The sequence below is a fragment of the Mizuhopecten yessoensis genome, unplaced genomic scaffold (genome assembly GCF_002113885.1).
Source record: "Mizuhopecten yessoensis strain PY_sf001 unplaced genomic scaffold, ASM211388v2 scaffold3627, whole genome shotgun sequence".
NCBI classification, from domain to species: Eukaryota; Metazoa; Mollusca; class Bivalvia; order Pectinida; family Pectinidae; genus Mizuhopecten; species Mizuhopecten yessoensis.
In genome coordinates this window covers 1,600,067-1,622,637 of record NW_018405139.1, presented here as the reverse complement: position 1 = coordinate 1,622,637, position 22,571 = coordinate 1,600,067, and the positions used below count along the sequence as shown (strand labels likewise).

At 33.7% G+C, this 22,571-nt stretch overlaps 3 protein-coding genes across 7 annotated transcripts in view; 1 reads left to right on the top strand and 2 right to left on the bottom strand.

Moving 5' to 3' along the window:
- The window catches only part of LOC110447868, a 42,259-nt gene extending 40,065 nt beyond the window's left edge, over nucleotides 1-2,194 (bottom strand). Inside the window, exon 1 of one of the 2 annotated variants that reach the window (XM_021493831.1) lies at nucleotides 2,143-2,194. In XM_021493831.1, the coding sequence (XP_021349506.1) occupies nucleotides 2,143-2,169 (27 nt within the window). In that variant the 5' untranslated portion in view covers nucleotides 2,170-2,194. Of the gene's footprint in view, nucleotides 1-740; nucleotides 831-2,142 lie in introns of those variants that run through there. The other variant, XM_021493833.1, reaches the window with a different exon arrangement.
- Nucleotides 2,195-2,407: 213 nt separating this feature from the next.
- On the top strand, nucleotides 2,408-8,567 carry LOC110447866 (dynein light chain roadblock-type 2). 2 transcript variants are annotated; one of them, XM_021493828.1, is made up of 4 exons: nucleotides 2,408-2,513; nucleotides 4,323-4,398; nucleotides 4,624-4,791; nucleotides 6,255-6,336. In XM_021493828.1, exons 1-4 carry the CDS (start codon nucleotides 2,511-2,513, stop codon nucleotides 6,302-6,304), a joined length of 297 nt encoding a protein of 98 aa, XP_021349503.1. In that variant the 5' UTR covers nucleotides 2,408-2,510; the 3' UTR covers nucleotides 6,305-6,336. The 2 variants fall into 2 exon arrangements, with proteins under 2 accessions (XP_021349503.1, XP_021349504.1); XM_021493829.1 differs by lacking the exon at nucleotides 6,255-6,336 and adding an exon at nucleotides 8,124-8,567 and having other exon boundaries at nucleotides 2,409-2,513.
- Nucleotides 8,568-15,203: 6,636 nt separating this feature from the next.
- LOC110447865 (uncharacterized protein KIAA0895-like) lies at nucleotides 15,204-20,674 on the bottom strand. Of its 3 annotated transcripts, none has more exons than XM_021493824.1 (5): nucleotides 20,546-20,674; nucleotides 18,266-19,059; nucleotides 16,954-17,230; nucleotides 16,165-16,470; nucleotides 15,204-15,651 (listed from the first exon to the last, which is right to left on the bottom strand). In XM_021493824.1, the coding sequence occupies exons 2-5, from the start codon at nucleotides 18,881-18,883 to the stop codon at nucleotides 15,398-15,400; spliced, it is 1,455 nt and encodes a 484-aa protein (XP_021349499.1). In that variant the 5' UTR covers nucleotides 18,884-19,059; nucleotides 20,546-20,674; the 3' UTR covers nucleotides 15,204-15,397. The 3 variants fall into 3 exon arrangements, with proteins under 3 accessions (XP_021349499.1, XP_021349500.1, XP_021349501.1); XM_021493825.1 differs by having other exon boundaries at nucleotides 20,575-20,674; XM_021493826.1 differs by lacking the exon at nucleotides 20,546-20,674 and adding an exon at nucleotides 20,410-20,535.
- Nucleotides 20,675-22,571: the final 1,897 nt, after the last annotated feature.

Here is a 22,571-nt window from a genome sequence, read left to right as displayed (position 1 = left end):
AAGCCCTTCTGGAAATATATTTAATCAAAGAAGCAAGACAATATCGGTGTGACTAAAGAATCTGACTCCGCTGAAATTCTATAATCAACCTCACAGTGACAACCAAGCAAAGGCTGGGGTTCTTCTCGAATAATTCAGTTCAGTGTTCACTCGATGTCAACCATCATCACCTCCACCCATTACACAGAGTCATGTGAAGGACCCCAATCTCTGACATCATCATACCTGAGAATGGGAATAAGAAACTGTTTACAGACATAAAAGTTTCGAAAAAATTTGAACCTGACAACATCCCCAACAAGATACTGCATGTGTGACTGGCTGAATGCAAATGTTGCTCCTGTCTTTAAGAAAGTAGGCAAACTGGTCAATGTAATCGGTGCCAGCCAGTTGCCTACATATCATTAGTAAGATCTACTTTGGAGTACGGGGTCATTATTTGGTATTCCTATGCGAAGGCTTACATGTAAGTTGGAAAGATTAAGAAACGGAGACTATATATCGCTCAGTAGATCCAGGGACCACCCAGTGCGTGCTGTCGGATCTGGACCTTCAATCACTATAAAACAGGAGAAAGAAGTTGCGCCTGATATTTCCTATTTTAAAGTGATTGAGGGGTTAGTGTCAGCACTGCCGTCATCCTAATATCTCAAAGTTAGAACCCGGTACAGAAACTTCAAAGAAACCACTCACAGTCACTATTACTGGAGTTAATACAAGCATATTCGTGAGGACTTTACCTGAGTGGAACCAACTCCAGGAGACAATCGTCATCATCAAAAAGCCTAGGGCATTCATAGCGGGCCTAGTCAGCTTAAATTGACTGTATCATTCGCTATCTCCCCGTTAAAATCATGTCAGTCGGCTCGGCATACATCCGTTTGGTTTAATCCCACAGTGGTTATAGGTATGGTGTGGTTTTCCTAGCTTGATAGAGTCCTAAGTGATGCTCTCAAAGGGAAGTTGTCCTAACATTACTCAAATAATTGCACATACAAATAATTGAAGAAAGGTACAACTCAATTGGTTTGGTTTGGTTTCGTTTGGTTTTATGTTGTTTAACGTCCCATTATAAACAGCTAAGGTAATTTAAGGACGTGCCTCTATGTATGTACTGTAGTGTATGTATGCTTTTGTGTGTGTATGCAGGAGAAAGGGTATGTTGGTGTGCTTGTCTCCTTGTGATAGCGGTGAACTGATGCCGACTTTATAGTGCTATCTCACGTAAATACCATGCCGAAGGCACCCAGCACAGCATTCCGCCCGGTCACATTATACTGACAACAGGTGAACCAGTTGTTGCCATTCCCCTTAATGCTGAATGTTAGGCAGGGAATAACAACTACCATTATTAAGGACTTTGAAATGTCCCGACCTGGGAACAGAACCCATTGCCTTCCTCATCTGGGCGAACGCTCAACATTAAGGCCAAAAGTGGGGTGTTCAGTGCCAAGCAAGTCGCTAGGAAATAAAAGGTAGTTAGAAGTAGAAAGAAAGATAAAGATCTCAAATACTGCAATGGGCGTAGCAGATTTATTTTGGTCGCTTTTGTGTCCCCAAATAGAGGACACCAAAGCAAATCCCCAATTCTGTGGAGGGTTCGCACATTAGTCACCTCCTACGATACATGCAGTGGGTAACAGGTATTATATCTTTTCCCGATCTTTTCACCTGCAGAGGTGACAATTCAATTGAAGATAGGTTCAATTCAATTGTACCTTTCCGGCTTTATATAATTAATTAAGATAGGTACAATTATTTGTACCTATATCCAATTGAATTGTACCTATCTCCAATCATTTAATTGAAGAACATATACATGTATCTTCAATTAAATTGAACACATCTTCAATTATTTGATTGGTACAATTAATTGAATATATGTTAATTTCGGCTCTATATTTTCTGTTGTGGCTTTCCGTAGCACCGATTTCCATTCTGCCTTGGTTGGAGAGTTTGATAGTAGCCATTTCTACTCTAGAAATGTTCGTTCTGCCATTCAAGTCAGAATCTTATCATTTTTGCTGACACAAGTTCTATACTCGTGTACTCAACTCATTAGGACATTATCGGGGTTATTATTTACCGAAACACATTGTTTTCATATCTGGAATGTAACATTCAAACGAATAGTCTCATTACCACGGACTTAGATCTAGATCCAACCATCTAACGTTTTCCGAGTTACTTCCCTTCATTCACAGCGTGACTGGATATCCAGTCACGCTGTGAATGAAGGGAAGTATTACTGGACAACAGCATGTTCGTTGTATCTAAAGCTGATTAAAATATTTAAACGTTTAACATGCTTTCGCGTTCGCTAATATTAGTGTGCAGTTTAACATTAGTAAGTAAAACACGTCATGTGTGGTGAAATCGGAATTTTAATGCCGGATACGGTTTCCCGGAAAAGGAGTTTAGAATACCGGAAACTTCCAATGCGCATGTCAAAAAAGTCGTAGCAACGAAAGCAAGATTTTACCAAAACGTAAACTTAAGAGACATTCACCATGGTAAGTAAACCTTATATATACGACCTTAAGCCATAGTTTCAACATTATGCGATTCGTTTATTTTAATAATAACTGGTCATAAAATGGACAGCATACTTAACACATTCTGTTCATTATTGAAACGCGGACTTGTTTGGCATGTGATTATGATCAACATTCACGATGCAAAATTTAATATTGAACATTTGATGTCACAAAAACAACCCCGATTATACTTCTGTAAGTGAATATTGTGTTTTAAACACTCTAACGCTAAGAATATGCTCATCTGGGCTTTCAAAAATGAACCCTTGAGAGGTAATTCGACTCTATTCAGTCACAGGGTCAACTTACAAATGTCTGAAATACACATATGGGTTACAACACGCATAAACATGTGTATGTTTATGTGTGTTGTGACCCAAATCAGTATAGCATATGTGTATTTCAGACATTTGTAACGTGACCCTGTGATTCAGTATTGGACATGTGTTTTGACTCTCCAATTTTTTTATTTTTTTTTACTTCTAAAATTGCTTTTTACCAAGTGTCAACTGAAAACGTTGGCAACATATATGTGTGAATTTTGTAGCACATTTCGCTGTAAGAAATTAAATTTTAATAAATCATCAGAATCTTTATTAACCAACCCCCCACGAATCACTGATTCAATGATGAATCATCATAACACTAAAGAACCAGAGTGTTAGGTCCATCTCTCTTCCTATTCTGTCGGTGTGAATTCCACTGCATGCTTTTTACCAGATGACATCATTGCATATCTAACTATTACATGTCCTTCCAATGCTCTTTGCCTTCAAGAAGACCTGGATATATAAGCTAACATGATCTGAAAAGTAATTGGAAATGTCATTCCACCCAGACAATTGTAGCATCCTCTCCATTACAAACAATGAACAGGTCCAACATCACATTTACTTACTTACAACATGTAGACAATGCCAAATACCTAGGCAACACTATACAGTCGTACCTGAAATGGGAATCCCACATATCAAACATCTGTCACAGTGTGGAAAGCCAATTCCACTCTGGGCTTTTTCCATATGAACTTTTAAGATCGGTTTAAGTTCTGCCAAGGAGCAGGCATATATATAAAACCCTAGTAAGACCATCTCTAGAAAATGCCTGCTCAGTTTTGGACCCTTACAACCAGACTGACATAAACAAATAAAACAATATAAAAATGGTACAAAGAAGAGCAGCCAGGTTTATCACCAACAATCACAGAAACACCTCCAGTGTTGGTGACATGAAATCAACCCTATACTGGCATTCCCTTGAACACAGAAGGAAAGATATGCGGCTTAAACCACACTACACAAAATAACATACAATAAAAATAACATCAGAAGAGATCTCCTTGTCCATCTAATCCACCTTACAAAGTTACAAGATAACACCAAGCCCACCAGAATACCTATCAAACTCTCTCATGTAGAACACAGGCACGTAAATACTTCTTCTCTCCTGGAAAAATCATTGACTGGAACTCCTTGCAACCTGACATCGCATCAATCCCCTCGACTTTGGCTTTCAAATCTGCAATACGCTCTTTCCACTATATGCCATTATTTTTCTATCTGTCCCTCTCTCTCATTCCTTCTCTTCTTAGTGTTAACCCCCTCTCACTCACACCTTGACACAATCATCAGCTTGATGAAGGTGGTCAGTGTTTTGTAGATGTAGATAGTTAATCTTCATCAATATTATGCAGTTTCAGTCATGTAAGTAATTTTCATAGACTTTACAGCAGTTCACCTTGTGTAACAGGTCATGTGTAAAATGAGGTGTATGTTTTATTTCCAGACTGAAATCGAAGAAACCTTCAAGAGAATATCTGCACATAAAGGTGTAATTGGGATTGTCGTTGTCAATCATGAAGGTAACTTGTTCACATTTACTTTCAGTCATGTCTTCTGCATATCATATATCTTTAAACTCCGGTTGGTATCTGTTTTATTGTAGATGACCTGAAATTGTCAACCATAAAAAGTAATTGATTGTCTGAGGCTAAGGGGACAAGCATATTGATTTTCAAGTCAATATTTTGGAGTATACATATTTAAATATATTTTTTATAAAATGTTTGTAATGTTTGTTTTTACAGGCATTCCCATCAGATCGACACTTGATAATTCCGTTACCATACAGTATGCTGGTCTATTTCATCAGCTCACACAGAAGGCGCGGAGTACTGTACGAGACATAGACCCACAGAATGATCTTACGTTTCTCAGAATTCGGTCAAAAAAACATGAGATAATGGTAGCACCAGGTAAGAAAGTCTTACAATAATTTGTGTCTTATAAATCTTATTATTTTCAGTCCATGGATTCAATTTCAGGAAACCTGAAAATCATTACCAAATTATATAACCTTAGGTTATTGTAAAATGATAAAAAGCTGAAATTCCAACTAAAGAGTTTTCTTAATTAGTATGCTTAGTGTTTCCATTAATTTTGTATGATTTCTTGGTTGGAGTTTCTCAAATTCATCTATCTTGAAGAGTGCTATATACAGTATTATTTTCTCCAGAAGAAGGGATTGTGAATTCCCCCCACCCCCCAAATTTCTATATTCTGCCTGTGTCAAACTACCGATGCCACCCAATTTATTTTTAAATTTGTAGAAAAAAACACTATACAAATACCAGTGCATGTATTATATTCAATGTTGGTCACTGTACGTGGCCTAATTTTTTCCACTTAATTGACTTTGCTAGAATTTTGTTCCATTTCAATCACAGCAAGAGTAGGGACGTAATATTGTTTGATTTTTAAACGCCTGTTGAAAAAAATTGATGGGACATATAATGGTATGGTAGGCATCAGTTATGATGGCTGTCCATCTGCATATCCGTCCACACTTTGTTTTTTATAAGATAACTTTGCTTAAATATCTTTTGATTTTGATGAAAATTTATAAGTACATATGTATGTACTTATATAAAAACTGATACTACCCGGTATTGTTAGAACTGCCCTGCGGTTCTCTTGCTTCAAAATTTTCTAGACATTTCAATGAATTGAACATTTTTAATGTAAAGGTTCAAGATATACAAAGAAAACATCTTATCAATCAACAGGTCAAATTAGCATCCTTATATTTGTGAGAAAACTATTTATCAAATGTAAATTTTTCATTTGATATTTTAAATTCATTGGTAGTGATGATCAGTTATAATGGAAAAAACAATTGGTTTCCCCATTCCTTTTTTTTTTTTATATAAATAATGTTAAAAACAATAAAATCTGTGTAAAATTTAAACAACTCTGTCTATTGATATTACCATGGTGCAATAGTGATGTCCCATTCAGTCCAATACAATTATGAACTGATAATATATGATCATTGATTGGTTTGCAGCTTCCAGATACAGTTTAAAGTATATTGCCCATCTTAATATAAAGTTTAGTTAGAACGATAGAAAGACATTGTAAGGTGATCAAGACAAAGCAAAGTTACACAATCTTGACAATTGTTTCGTAATATAAATCATACAGGTAAACAAGATGTGTGAGATTTATGATCATGTCGTACATTTGATCATTTATCATTGTTTTTATGTTTTTAACAAATAAGTAAAATAACAATGTCTTGATGACATATCGTCAAAGATTCACTATAGACAATTAGTGACAATGTAACATACTTTTACTTAAGTGTAATGATGTGTAAATTATGGTTGTAAAAAGTTCCTTCATTATTGATTTGTTTTCTCTCCATTCTGTCTCACAGACCAGGAGTACTTATTGATAGTCATCCAGAATCCGAACGAAGCAGTATAGGTTAGAGTGATTTATGTCTGGCTGCTAAACACGTGTCTGCTTTCTATTAAAATGAAATGCATTAATGTGTGATCAAATAATTTGGCTAAAACATTCTAGAGTACAAGATTTGATTAAGACATTTTATTTAGTTAGATTATGACTGACTTATATCTATTAAATTATGTTGCTTTGTTATGATAATTATATATGTTAATACATTTTGTAATTGGTTAACATGTGCATATTGGGGTGTAAAATTCCACTAGCCTGATGCTAGGGAGCTAGTAAATTTTATGTTGAAGTTTTCAAAATCAACCAGCTGTGGGCTAGTATTCTCAGCATTGAATTATACACCCCTGAATTAAATTTAACTTGCTTAATTCAGCATTGATCAGATACTTATGACGGTGCTTCATCGATTCAGAAGAAAAATTACACCGGATTCCAAATGTTACAAAAATACATATTATGTATTTTGTCTGCTTTGGACCAAACTTTTAAAAATCTAGCACTAAATAACTTTGGTTGAATATTAAGGCATTAGATTAAATTTTGATTGGCAACTTAATATAATGTGGCTGAGTGTTCTAAAGGGCATTTATTTGGTTTTGATTGGCTAATGTAGTGAAAATGTTATACTTCGTTCGTGTACCAAGTTTGAATGGCTATATAATGGCTAAACATTGAGTGACTGATTGTACTAATATTGCTTGAATAAATGTTGGTTGTGGCTAGTTTGTCCGGACTAGTAGTGAAAGGAAAGACTAAGTTTGTTTTGAACACAAACATAATTCGAAAACTTGATTTGCGAGCTAACAGAAACATCTGTTTCCTTTGTCAAGCAAAAAAGTGCAATTGACCGGTTTCTCGATTTAAACCGCTGAAAACAACGGCTACAAATTAATAAACAAAAAGAGTAATTTTCAGCGGTTGAGAGTTGAGACACTGGTCAGTTACACTCCATGCTTGACAAAGGACTCAAAGCTTGCAAAATAAGTTTTCAATTCCTGTTTAGTTGAAAATGGAATGAAAAAATGATAATCAGTTAGCTGGTTATAAAACAAAATTGGACCCTTTCATCAACATCTCAGCAATCAATTATCAGAATTGCATCTTATTTAATTTCATAATCTAACCTTGTATATTGATTGATGTAAAAAATTGTTTGCTTTAGTAAAAAAAATATCATATTTGAAAATCTAGGTGAAATGTACATAAATATATATAGAATATCATTACAAGATGAGTTTGAATATTGTTTAATACATTTAAGCCCAGTTTCAAAAAAAATGTGCATGTATAAAATTATGGTTCTGAAATTGATTAAATCTTGTAACGATACTAAGAAAGATAAGATTTTGATAGTTCACTGTATAAGAAAAAAAGAAATTACTGAAACTGATAAGATTTTTATTTGCGCATCAATTTGTGGCATATTATTAATGAAAATGAAGAAAGTAAATCAGTGATATGCTGATGAAAATGCGGTGTGATGTCAACCAAAATTATAATTTGTTTAAGGATATAAGCTACCTAACTGACAAATTACCTCCTTTATAAAGAGTTCCATTATAAAAAAAAGTGATATATCTTGTGTTACATTAATAGAAATGTTACGTGTTTAATTTAATTGGTGACATGTTTGAATGGAGTATTAAATACTCAAGCTGTTGTGAATAATCAGATATAAAAACCCCATTGTAAGGTAAGATAACAAATCACTTGTATACAATGTAAATGTAGCATATATCCTTAGCACAGTAGTGGTACAATCTACATGTATTGTCATCTTTCTGAAATCTTACTGATGTGTTGTTTTTTGTTTTTGTGTTTTCAGAGAAGGATTATCTGATGATAGTAATCCAGTCTCCTAAAGTTCTCTGAGAGTTCCCAAGACTGGACAAAATCATACTGTGATCTTCATCATCATCATGTTTAGGGTTCCCCTCCATGGAAACATCAGACTTTGACATGTATACAGACTGACATATGATGCTACATACAATGTTCAACTAAATGTATATAGATCTTATTTATAAACCTATTACAAAGTCAATGTAGTAGGAAATAATAACTGTAATGTACGTAACTATGTGTGTAGCATTATAGTAAGTCAGTCATGGTACATAAAAATCAATACAAAGATTGAGTTTTCATTTTTTGGACCAGCCAAATAACTCAACAACACACTTTGGGATTTTCAACAAAAGGGGGATTATTTATTCACGTCTATCTCCGCTATTTCATGAAAATAAATATGTAAACATACACATATAAAGTATTTGTTGAAATGTTGTTGTTATTGTTTGAACCTTGCTGTCTAGCTTAGCTAGAAAAAACAAGAGTGGTACATGTAGAAAATTTATCATTTCAACCATTATATAATTATCATCTATTGTCCGTCCGTCCGTCCACATACACTTTTTCTTTAAAAACTCTTGAATATTTGCCAAATAACCAAGAAGCCTGGGATCATGACATTTCAAATAAGTGACTTTGACACTCTCTAGATTACAGCCTTTCTAGGCGTCTTGAATAACTGTGAAGCCTATGGTAGTTATATTTGGCCTGCCAAATGTTAAAAGGTCTAGTTCAATAAGCAATATTAATATTAGAGGGAAAGGAGGCAGCTCTTTGGATTAGCTGTCATGTGAACTCATTTCCAATATTTAAAAGAAAACGACTTTATATGCAATAGATCTTGTAAACTTTAATCACAGAAAGCAATTGCACAATGCAGAGACACTGGGTCACTAAGACAATACAAAGAATAAAGATGATTACAAATTAAAACCCAACTTATAGGTACATGTACTAAATTGTTGATTTAATCAACAGTTAACGAGCTTGTAATAACACATACTGATCTATAAACACTGCCATTGCCATTTTACTTCATCTTGTATAACAACTTTGTGACAAACTCCACAAAGACTATCAGTACGTGTGCATGCATGTTGCATGTTCCTGGTCACAGCACCAATTTTTGATACAACTTTGGCAGGATGGAGGGATATTATAATGTAAATGTAAAACCTGGAACCAAACTCAGGAATCATCTGGGAACCAAAAAAAATCTAAGTGATTTAGATCAACTTACTGGACTGAAAGCAATGAACATAGAAAAATCCTCTTATAACAATCTAGATGAACCATCTGAGGAAACTGGTAAACAACAATAAAACCCATACCAGATATGTATATAAAAAATGTATTTCTAAATGGCCTGGAAAATTGGTGGATCGAGACCTAGTCATGGTGGTCTTGTACATTGTATCACATATTTTGATAAAGTGAGGCTTGACTAAAACTTAAAATTTTAATATTTGCGGAGTTGGATCTTGACTTCTACCTATATATATATATACAGTGTATGTTTCTTATCTATTTCTTTTTTAAATTTTGGTCCCCTGAATTCCCCTTAATTATACAGGGTATCAAATTTTTTTGTCAGTTATATGCACTTTTAGAGAAGTAGAAATGTGGAAAGAAACAGAAAGTCCTACAAAAGTAAGCAGATGCTTACAATCTGGTAAAGCCCAAGTTTCCTCTGACCCTGACACAAGACTTTTATACATCTCATCTATTTGTCAAAATTTCTGAAGTCTTGTGTCAGGACCAGCTTAGGAAACTGAGGCTATATCTGCTAACGCTCTGGTGAGATGATAATACAGTGTATATTCCGTCTTTGTGTATTGCAGAGTTATCCTCTCTTGGGGCAGGTATTGATTGTTACGTCATTGGTTTGTGAGAAAATTACGTTGTTTTCTCAAAAATTGATGACATTACTCTCACAAACAAGTGATGTAACAATCAATACCTGCTCCCAAGAGAAGATAACTCTGCAATATGCAAAGACGGAATATAATGAACCATAATCGAATGCAAATGATTAACACTATAGATAAATAAAATTTTGCAAAATATGGTTATATGTTACCATACAAGTCATTTATGCAGATTTACCTCCCTTATGTATAAGTGCCATTTGTAATTATTCATAATAACGGGTTTAAAATCAATTCAATGCATATTCATTTTTGTATACTGTCCAAATGTTTGATCAATTGATTTATTAAACGATTTATGAAAAAAAATACCTATCATGAACCTCTTTTAGAATGAGGAGATTTTTATCACATGATGGACATGTAGGATATACCTTATTAATTATCTAAACTGATTTTTGAAATTTGTGAAAACTGTAAATGTAAACCATGTAAAAAACAGTTGTTCATTTTGAAAGCAGCATGGATTTTTCATGCAGAACTTCATCTCCTTGGGATGATGGGTTAATTTTGTTGTTGAAAGTATTGTCAGTTAAAAAAGCGAAATTCATTTGACACATTATCGATAAGAAAATAATAACATTGCCTATCTTTATATATAAGGTCAATATACCTGACTATACACCATCATCCAAACCTTTTTCTCTTCTGTTAATTGAATAAGCGAAATAAACAGCATGAAATGTGATCAGCTTTTTAACTTAAAGCACTAATTACGTGTATTATGTCTAAAACTAACTTTATCATCCTAGAACATTTACTTATAGTTAAGCTCAGAACTTTCTTGCACTGGTAAAGAAAGTTCAGAGTTTCTTAAATACAGGGAAAATAACCAGAACACATAATATTTCTTAACTCATTCACCCCTGAAAACACATTTGAATTCTTCCAATTCAAAGGTTTGAATAGTTCATTATGAAATTTTAGGGGTGAATTAGTTAAATAGTGAGATATGTATATAAGCGCTATCAATGTACACATTTTGTACACCTTTCAAGTTTTCATGTTTTTAGATAGCTTTCTGTTGAACAGTTTTGAAACATGAAGCTATATATATAGTATGAGGGTCCTGAGTATATATTCAAGAGGTAAATTTAGATTAACCCGAAGGGGTATTTTGGATTTGTGACAGTTACAGCATGCACTGTGTGATTAAGAGGATATATTTTAATAACCACTAAATTTGATATGCAAAAACACGGATCATATAACAACACAACTATTTGCTTGCAAACAAAATGTCTATCACAGTATCAAAGTTTAATAACTTATAGGTTCCAACAAAAAATATCACAGTTGTTGGAACAATTAAGGAAAACAAAGGCAATGTCAGCAATGTATAAACATATTTAAACAAAATGACTACAAATTCAACAGTAAAAATTTGAAAAATCATTCAACATATGCATAATAATTTATATCTTGAACATCTTAAAGATAGTACACTGTAGGTATGTAAAAAATCACAAAATTTAGTGTACGTTCCCACAGGCAAACTTTGAAAAATTTGATTAGGCTAATAGGATTTTTCAAGACTTGCCTGCAGAAGTACTTATGCAAAATATAGGGTGCTGGCCCTGGCTAGTTGAATTGTACTCCCCTTGGACATAGGGTATGTGTCGGGTAGTGGGATTGCACATCCCATGGATATAGGACATGTGTCCGGTAGTGGAATTGTACAACTCTTGGATATACAGAGTGTGGGCTAGACGAATTGTACACCCCTTGGATATAGGGCATGTGTTGGGTAGTGGAATTGTTCAACCTTGGAAATAGGATGTCGGGATAGTGGAATTGTACACCCCTGGAATACAGGATATTAGCCTAGTGGAATTGTACACACTTTAGACAGGGGACAGTCATTTGACATGTTGAAGAATTGAAAAAATATACGAAAATACCGATGCATATTAACTATTAGACTGGCTACCAGCCCCTAAGATTTAAGGAAGAATTTCTCAGCTGCATTTTACTACTAGCTTATCTCCCCCTAGTTTAGAAGAATCAGACATCCAAAATGCAAGTGATCAACATTTTTTGAGTTTAACTTTTTTTTAATAATTCAATATTCTAGAGACGGTGGTCAGTCTAATTAACTATGCGAATGTTGGTAATGACAATGATAACAGAAAATCCTTTCATATTTGTCAAAAAAAAAAATATCAATTAGAATTCAAGCTTACTAATTCAAATTACTGATACAAGTCAGGTTTTTAAATTTCATTTCTCTTGCAAAAATATTATAAAATGCAATTCTTGAGAACAAGGTAACCTGATTAATGTTGAAAACCAGTAAAGCTCAATTTTGTTATAACTTTGACCTCCTTTGATTGTGTTTTGTTACTCAACTGAATCATTTATACACACCAGGTATATTATTATGGCAATATATAGCAAGTGTTGTTCAGTTTCTTTATTGTATATATGATAACTTCAAAAATCTTCAATTTGCATATTTTTTTTTAAATGGATACTTCTGTTTCGTTGAAAATGGACATTATAAAAGTTATTTTGAACTATTGCTATCCCGAAAATAATTGTTTACAAGTTTCCTAGGAAAGGAACCTCATGTCAAAAGTACACACTATCATATTTCATACTTGCTAACCTTTCCAGTTTTAACTGGAATGAAACTATGTGACAAAAAGCATGTACAAAAACCCTAAAACATTAAGTAGTGAAAAATACCATAGCTTAAGCTGTTCTATCAAATGAAATAATTCAACTTGAACAAAAAAACAGCATGTTATGAATTCTAATTTCAAATGTAAAAAATAAAAGTGAAATGATAAATTAAGCCTCCCTCCAAAACTGGGAGATTTTGTCAATAAGATAAATAAATAAAAACTTACAATTCAAAAATCATTTTTAATTCAATAATCATTTTTTTGAAATGAAATTATCAGAAATGATTGCTTTAGATAGAAAATAACATGAAACATCAATGCTGGAAATGATCAACTTTGTAAAAAATATTTTATAAGACTACAGGGTGCAATTTATCAGCATCGGAAAAAAAAAGAGAGTAAATTGGGTCTACAGATCACTAAATTTGTACATTCAATGGAATGCTACTTCAATTAAGTGGAATGATTTTTTGAAAATATGTTATGGCATACGGAAAAAAAATCATATTTTACAAATCTATCTGTACCATTCATCTTATCTAAAAAAAAAATTGTATCAAACAAACTTGGAATTGAGCAGTGAGAAATTCAATTATTTTCACAGCAGTCCAATACAATAACTTCTATGAGTAGCAATCGTCTTCCTCTGCCTAGAAACATATCACTCAAATAAACATTACATTCCCAATCTGTCATTGTGAAGACTCTCCAATTCCTCAATCAGTAGCTGATAGCTTTCTTACAGCCCCTACAAAAAGGATTGGGAACCCAAACGAGTCCACTAATGACTGGTACACCCCTTACTCAGAGACTGATCAGGTCAACACCGAGTCACAATGGCACTGTTTGATTTACCATCCAGTGGTAATATAAATCTTCTCGTTTCCCTCAACAGCTCTTCATTTCTCAATAGCACCATTTCCCAAAGAGCACAAACAGAAAACAACCTTAATTTTTTGGCACAGTTTACATGTATTATAACAGGGAAAATATTAAAATTTATTACATTTATAGCAGAGAACAGATGACAGGGGCAAGACACATATTATGGGTGGTACTGAAGCTAGAATTATTAAAAAAACAAAAAACACATACCATATCTTTACTCCATTCAATACAGTTATACCCAATAATTAAAATATGTGTCAACGAAACAGCATTATTTTTCTTGTCTTGGCCCTGTGACAACAACTAATGCATTATTTGTATACCTCATTGTTAAACTTAAATAATGTAAACATACCTTGGATTAAGACCAAATAAAACAGATCATGCTTCCAATGTTCTGAAGTAAATAACTATTCTACAAAGTTACTTATCTCCAATATGTAGGCAAGTACAACAGTCATTTTTGTTTTTAATTTACCTCTTTCCTAAAGAGACAAGCCGGTGAAAAAGTTGGATAAAGACCATCATTTAAGTGAATGATGATGAAAAAAATATCTTGTCATTATTTCAGTAGTTGTTACTTAAAAACAGAGCAAAAAAATATATAGAAAGGTATTTACTAAGACATATTCAAATGTACAAATACACCATTGTTTTACAACATGTAATTTGACAAAAACAGTTGCAACGACAAGGTCCCAATTTCTCTAAAAAAAACTTTTAGCTCTTATTTTTCTCTTGGTTTTTTTCCTGACAAAATATATATTTCATATTGGATCAGTTTCAAATTTTTAATCATCAAAGAATACGGTAGTCCATATTCCTTTGGGAAAAAATCTATATTTTCAACCTGCTTTTCTAAAAGTTCTTTTTGCTATAAAAATCTTTTTTTGTAAAAAAGTGGATTTACAAAATTTCATTTCAATATAAAAAAAAAATCCAATTTATGTCAGTCAGAGCAAAACTTATTTACAATTGTTTTGCATGAAAATTGTAATTATTAATTACATTGACAAAACAAACGTCTGGAAAAGTTAGAATCATGATGACCTTAAGATTACATTTATGTTACCTTCCAAATTATAACTGTGATGTGTCTTAAGACTTATTTCTCCAAATTCACTTTTGATTAACATATACGTATATACATGTACCATATGTATCCTGCAATAAAACCAAGGGGCCAATAAATATTCTCTGACTCAAGTTAGGGGGTGGGCTTACTACAGGACAATAAAAGAAGTGATTTTCTTTTGTCTAGTTTTACAGCTGAATACAGAGGCTGGTTTCCCCAGCAAAACAAAATGCTACATTTTCCTAAAATGAAGGAAAAATGAAGAACAACCTCCCTTATTTCAATAAAGATAATACTATATTTTACCAATTCATGAAGGAACAACATACTGTTGTAAAATTTAAGTAGGAAAAAAACACTGCAATTATTTCTAGGCATGGGCTTAATGCCATATAATTATGAGATCTTATGTCCAATACTGAAGAATAACTAGAGTGTAATCAATGCATTCCTTATGCATACATTTCAAATAGGTTTTCAACTTATACTCATTGTTGAGTCAAAATTACAATTCTAATTTCATATTTTTTGAATTTCTGTGTAGAGTTTGAAAATCTCTTATGGAAAGGAAACACATTTCTAGGTAAGGAAGCTTATATATCTCTTAGCACTTTTTTTGAGAAATTGGGATATCAAGTCACAGACACTTTGTACTTATCACAAGGGAACTACACAAAAACATCGCTGTAACAATATAGTGTCTGTTCATCCTACAAGCTAGGATCACACATCCTCAGGCCGACTTGAGAACAAGGTCAGTAAGGCCATTGGCCTCTGCAATGCGGTCCAAATGTTTGATGTACGACGTTCTGTCCTCCATGAAGGTTGGCACCCGTGTCCCCTCCAGATCAGCATACCCTCTCAGACGTTCAATATCCTGGAACGCCACTTTGCCAAGTCTCATCATCATGTGAAAGTCAATCTGACGACGGTATTTCAATATTTGGAGTGCTCCTGATAAATACACCTGATCCTTGGAAAATGCACCTGTAAAATATATAGAGTTTTTATTTCCAAAAGTGATCAGGTCTTTTAAATATTAAATTACTCATATATCCTACAGATTTCACAGTATATACTTAAACCCTGTATCCATATAAAATTGAAGCAAAATGATCTAGTAGATTCCAAATATATTTTCTATTTCTATGCAATATAAATCTTATATATATGTAATTTAGACATTTGGTCTTTTACTGAATACCATATTGGTTCAGCTTAGAATAGTGTATCTTTGCTTCTGTGATAATTTTAATGAAAAGTATGAATGACCCTTTAGTTGTATATATATTTAGTCAAATTATAGTAATTTAATAAGCTACTTTTGTACGTATGCTTACTGTGATAATAATTTGAATGCTCATTTGTTTTCAATAAGATCATGTTTTTAACTAACCCTTTTACTAACAGAGGACCATGTGGAAGATTAGCTTTGCTAAACAGGTTTTTATCCTCAATAAATAAAGTTTATTATTATCATTATGAATCTACAGAAATAACCTGGTGTTGAGGTGTCTATCTGACCACGTTTTGCCCGGATGCAATAGTCCCATCGTACATGTGGGTCACTGACGAAGCGGCCCAGATCCTTAAACAGGTCCTTGAGAGACAGCTTGGAGGCCATATACACTGTGTAATACAACAATGCTGACCTCCATAAACAGGGGTTCTTACGGAACAACACACTATGTAGAGAGGCCAGCCCCTCCTCTGTTGGGTTCATAGGTAGCATGTCTAGCTCCTTACGAACCTTCCAATTATACCACGGTTGGAACTTAGTGTTATAACTGCGGACATAGTGAGTGCCTGCAATACAAATATTGGCTGATAGATTCATATGAAGACATGTATCGAGATATTCATAGCTACATGTTTTACATGTTCATGTAATATTATAAACAAGTTTGACGTACAACTTATGAAATGAACACTTTAAAAGTATATTATGATTGATATTTTTTGTTAGTTAGTTTAGCAGGTAATGGACATTATCTCATTCATCATATACAATGTAGCAGCATATTTGACTACATTGGATGCATCGCATGGTATCAAAATTCTTCTCTCACGTTGATCAGGTTTTCTCTCCTGTATTTTAAACTTATAATCACAGATAAATTAATCATAAATTGCATGCAATATTCTTGTTTGAATTTGTATGCTTTCACCTCTTTTTGTTCGCCTTGTGCTTCACCCTCATGGAACATAATGAATCTCCAGGAAACAAATATTTGTGTTTCCCTCTGACCAAGAAACAAAATGTGTGAACAATAAAATATATATACAAACCAAGTTCATGTCGAAGGAGTCCATCCACCCAATACTCCCTGAGATTACTGACACGAACATTAAGCTGAGGTTTGCCTTTATGCCTTGTCATTGATCCACGGGATAGGAGTTCCTCGGTCAGATTGACAACTATTTCTCTTTCTATATCTTCTTTTTTGAGGTAACGCTGCACTAAGTTGTTTATTTGTCCCCGCGATATTATCTGACCACCAGTCTCAGCTTCAAAGTTCTCATAACATCCGTATTGGTCAATAGCTCGCTCCATTATAAGGATTGCCTGAAAATAGAACAGATAAGTGTGTTAATTGCATCCTTTTTTTTTTTTTTTTTTGACACGCATGATGCATACATTCAGTAGCCTTTTTGTGTCTGCAACCTGAACGTCATCATTGACCTGTAATAAACTATTTGCAGTTCAGTAGAAATGCAAACAAACACTATTTCATTGTCCTGTTAATTATACTTAGCCAATTCTCCTCAATCATGAGTCACAGATTATGTGTTGACTTAAATCTGGTCTTACTGCAGCATAAACATGTTTATTCTGTTAAACACTGCTTCTAACAGCCATGGGATATTGAACATTTTAAAGTGGAGGAAGTATTTATGTACTAGTGATCAGGCTGTAACTAATATAAATTGTACCACTGAAAAATCTTACACTATAACTGGTACTCATAATACATGTACATGTATAAATACCAGTGAGGATATGCTTTATGATTTTACTTCCATAAAATACAAAGACTAATAACCGGTGATGATGTATATATAGATCTACCTAAATGTAAAGGTAAATGAAAATAGAAAATGAAAATGAAAAAAGAAATGATGAGCAACAACAACACTGAATCCGGTACAAAATGTAATGTTTGGTTTACATCCTACGTGCTGACATGTTTCGGCCGAAGGGAGGCTGTCTTCAGAGCACAGTTACATGATGTTTGCAACTATGTACCAAGGGGCCGAAAAATGTCAGCACGTAGGATGTAAATCAAACATTACATTTTGTACCAGATTCAGTGGTGTTGTTGCTCATCATTTATAGTTTCATTTTCTCTGCTTTCCCTGATGAGCACTGTTGAATACCATTTAGGTATCCACCCCAGGATCCCTACCGCCACTATGGAACTGACTTCCTTGCAGGGACTTTGGGTCTCCACCCCCCAGTTGTTATTAAATGTAAAGGTGCTTTTTATCTTTCCAAAAAGCAGTAACAGGTTAATTAACAATATATTTGTCTTTTTTCAGACAGAGAAATATTGGTAAAATTATGTTTTGAATTATGCCTGGTTAATCAAACTCTACATACCTGTGGCAGAAGCTTGTCAGATGCCATGCTGACTCTTTCTAAAACTTCAGCATCAGCTGGGAATTTGTAAATGAAATAAGGATTGTACTGACATTTTGCTCGCAGAAATCTTTCCTTTTCTGCCTTTTCATTTGCTGGTTTGATTGCTGCAAGAAGTGAAACTTTTTTCCTGCGTTCACTGGATGTTGGTTGGGATGATTCAGGTAGTATAGAAGTTCTTTGTCTCCCAGGAGGTGTGGCTAATCGGTCTACGGAGGAGGCGAGGGCTGTACTACTTGTGGACATGGGAGTGTGTATAGAGGGTAGACGTAGACTCCCTGCTGTGCTAGGACGATCACAGAAACGGAATGACGAAGAAGATGTCAAGCCTCGGTGAGGAGTACAACTAGTGCCAATTTCCGACTTTGACTCCACAGCAGATGATGATCGGATCTTTTGTCGACTTAAAGGTTTCATGACTTTAGGACATTTTTTGTTTTTTCTTTTCTTTTTTCGAGGAAGCTTTGCAGCAGCAGCAGTGCCAGGAGGTGGTAGGTTAAAATCTAGGGGATTCCCCACTTTGTCCTTCATGGTTGAAGCTTTAGTTACTTTTGTAACATTGTGCATAGCAACAGCCATGACTCAATACGTGTGACAAATCATTCATTACAGTCATATTGTTAGGGCAGCAGAAGAAATAGAGATGAAAGCTGGTGGTTCAACACCTTCTGCAACAGGTTCCCCATGTTGAATGTATACATCTTGTTCAACGATCAATTCTCATCACAAAGCTATAAATGGCTCCATTAAGAGATCTAAAATATAAAATTCCATAAGAAAAAAAATGAAAGTTGTTTCCTTTCCAAATGTATAAAATTCGCCGAGATGTCTATTTAAAGACGTCAATAATTATTCGAAAATTGAATTTGAACTTGTTGCACTAAATAACTCATGTATGTTCAGTTTTAGGGATATTTTGGTCTATGCACACATAAATTGCATACCTTTCCTTACATTAATAAACACATTGTGGTAGACAAATATGTAGTCATCACTTTATATATGGAATCCTGTATTGAAACAATTGAAACTTACAACCAATCACAGGGCTGATAGGTCATATTACATGGGTTAATACGCAAAAAACCCCACCATGGTTATATTCACTGGATAACAGAGTACATTATGTGATAAAAAATTGTATTGGCACCTGGCCCCTTCTTTCTTCATACAGATTTATATATATATTTATTTTTTCAATGCACATTTTATTAGACACTATATTGCCAAACATATGTAAAAATCAGTATTTTTCACAGTTGACTGCAGCTTACATCTTTTACCTCCTTGAAATATGATCAATTATCGTTAATTTCTAAATTATCAGATGATTCAAATATTTCATTCCAAATGTCATATTTAGAAAATGCCTTTTGAAATTATTGTAGATTTTACCAAAAAAATTATAAACAATCAAATTGTTGAGATATTAAAATATATTTTTTTATTCTTAGATTGGGTTTTTAGTCCAGGACTGGGAATTCGAATGGCATACAAGATTTACTGGGGACCCATATACTATCAATATCTCACTAATATCCTTTAATTTGGACGAAGTAACATAATAATGACAAAATCACATGAAGTGCTTAGTGACACATTTTGTGTATGAAATTAATAAAAATTATATAGAAGACCAAGAACACTTAATTTGTGACTTAAAACTACCGAAATTAAAAGAAAATACCAAACAATGTTTCGCCCTAATATTTTTGTTTTAGGGCGAAACAACCTAGCGCGAATCAGCCTAGGGCGAACGGGATTTCGGGCGAAACAACCCGGAACCAGGTATCAAGTGTTGCAACGGTAAGATTGGTAGTAGGGTTATAATTTTGGTAAATTAAAATTGGTGTTTACAAACATAACAAAATGGAAAAATATTCAAATGTATCAGATTAGAATACGGATATGCGGTCTGCACACATACAGGTACATATACATACTAATGTAAAACAGCTGGCATGCACAACTCTTGTCGGAACAAAACACGTTTTGTTAACATGAATTTATATTCTAAGCATTCACTAGAACTTTAAAATTCAAACATATATTTCATCAAGATTGACATGAAACAAATGAATTCATAGTCGTAGGTACAAGGTAACCCTGGATCAGGAGCCGATGTCCAGTAGTCTAAATTATGTTGATTCGTTCATCCAATGACCATGACCTGACGAATGGCATTGGTAAAGTTAACTGAGATGAATTAACGAGAATAACATGACTAAACACAGAACCTACCCTGGATTAAAGTCATTGCAAACACCTACGTTTGTATTGATTCATATATCACGAAACAGCCTAAATGCCATGAAAATGACAAAATGCTGAATTGTCAACCCTAGCAACCTTTCAAAAGCACCGACCCGGAAGTTGTCAAAGATGTAATAAAAATGGACCCGTGCAATTTTCCGGATAATTTCAAGATAAACCATCGAATGTAAAAAAAAAAAAAAATCAACAAAAATCAGCGATTTTTTTCTCAACTCTTACGGAAATTGTAGAAAAAATAACTCCTTCAAAAATGCTGCCATTTATTTTTGAATCCAGTTTTGATATTATGAATATATTTGTATAATTTATATAATTAAGCAAGAACGTAAATGACATGAACATTTACAAATGCAGTAAACTCGCCCCCTTCTAAACTGAATATGTTATATTGGGGTTGGGGCTAAGCCAAGTTGTGAATATAGAATCTAAAAAAGAGAAGGCGTCAGTGATAGGTCCATGCTGAGTTTCTTTATATTAAATATCTAGGATATGATAATAAATTCAAATAAGCAAACGCCCTTATATCAAGCGATTGATTTCCCAAACCTCTAGTCTCAATCATATGTCGAGATATACTAGAAGTTGCATACATCCCTTTAAATCCTCTGCTTAGGACTAAGCAACTCACATTAATGGCAACCGTATCTACATTTATTTAAGGATATGCCTTTATACCCTCCACTATTTTATTTTTAGATATCAGGTGTAATATGGCTACTAATACAAGATACAAGATACTAGAACCTTTATTTAACGGCGCATACAGGTAAACAAGGAACATTAGCTCTTGAGAGCTATTATTGCGACAAACATATGTTAAATTATAACAATAACATATTATATCACAAGTAAAGGGAGATAATCACATATATTAATAAAAAAAAAAAACACCAGTAATAATCATCACAGACACAGAAAGTATCCATATCTCATGTTTCTAAGTGATTGGGAGTCCCCTACCTACAAAGGCCCCCTAGGGGATATGACCCTTTTGGAACAATAAATATATAAAAATAGTGTTAATATATGAAAAGCATTGAATGTGATCAAAGATAAACTGGTAGAATAAGTAAATTTCACACAAGAATTACTTAGGACTTAGGATCAAAATACTATGAAGTGGAATATACATACAATGCTTATATAGCAAAGAATAAAAATTGAAAGAATATACACTATTATAGTGTGAATTAAAAATGATACCATAATCAATTAACAAAATGTATGAAGTTTTGTAAAAATTGATATTTTAGAATACATAGAAATGAAATAGAAATAAGATGCTGCAAAATTATAGAATATAATAAAACATATAAGAAATGAAACAAGACAATAAAAGTATCACACAATCCAATCAGGTGACAGAGGTAACCAGGGCACAGTATGAAGTATCACTCTTTGCAGATATTGCAAAGGCAGATGGGGCCATCCTAGGAATGGACCAGCCTCCTGAATTCTTTGAAGTTTTTAACTTTTCGGAAGTCATTTTGGCGACTGTTCCGCACCCGGACGGCCTCAAAAGCAAACGATTTATGTCCATACTTCACAGTGTTGACCCTGGACACCTCTGCAGTATTTTCTTTCCTGGAGACATAATTAGACATCTTAATATTTACAAGATTGTGAATATATTCAGGAGAAATTTTGTTTATAATTTTAAAAAATTACAAAAGTCTGCCTTGTTTGGTTAAAAAAAAACAATTCGCTTTAAAATGGACAATTGCCTGGAGACTTTCCTACAAACTTCAAAGATATAAGCTTCAAAGTTTAGAAATGAATCAAAGTTCACACCTAAAAGTTTGACAACAATGTCTGGAACAATATCTATTTCGCCAATACTAAATAGACTGTATAGCATCTACCTAACGTTTCCCTATACAAATGGCCTGGACTTTATCAGGGTTTGCTTTCATCTGGTTTAATTTAAACCAGTCTATTAACTTTTGACTGTCATTTTCAATGTTATGTTTTAAAACATCTGGGTCTTTATTTG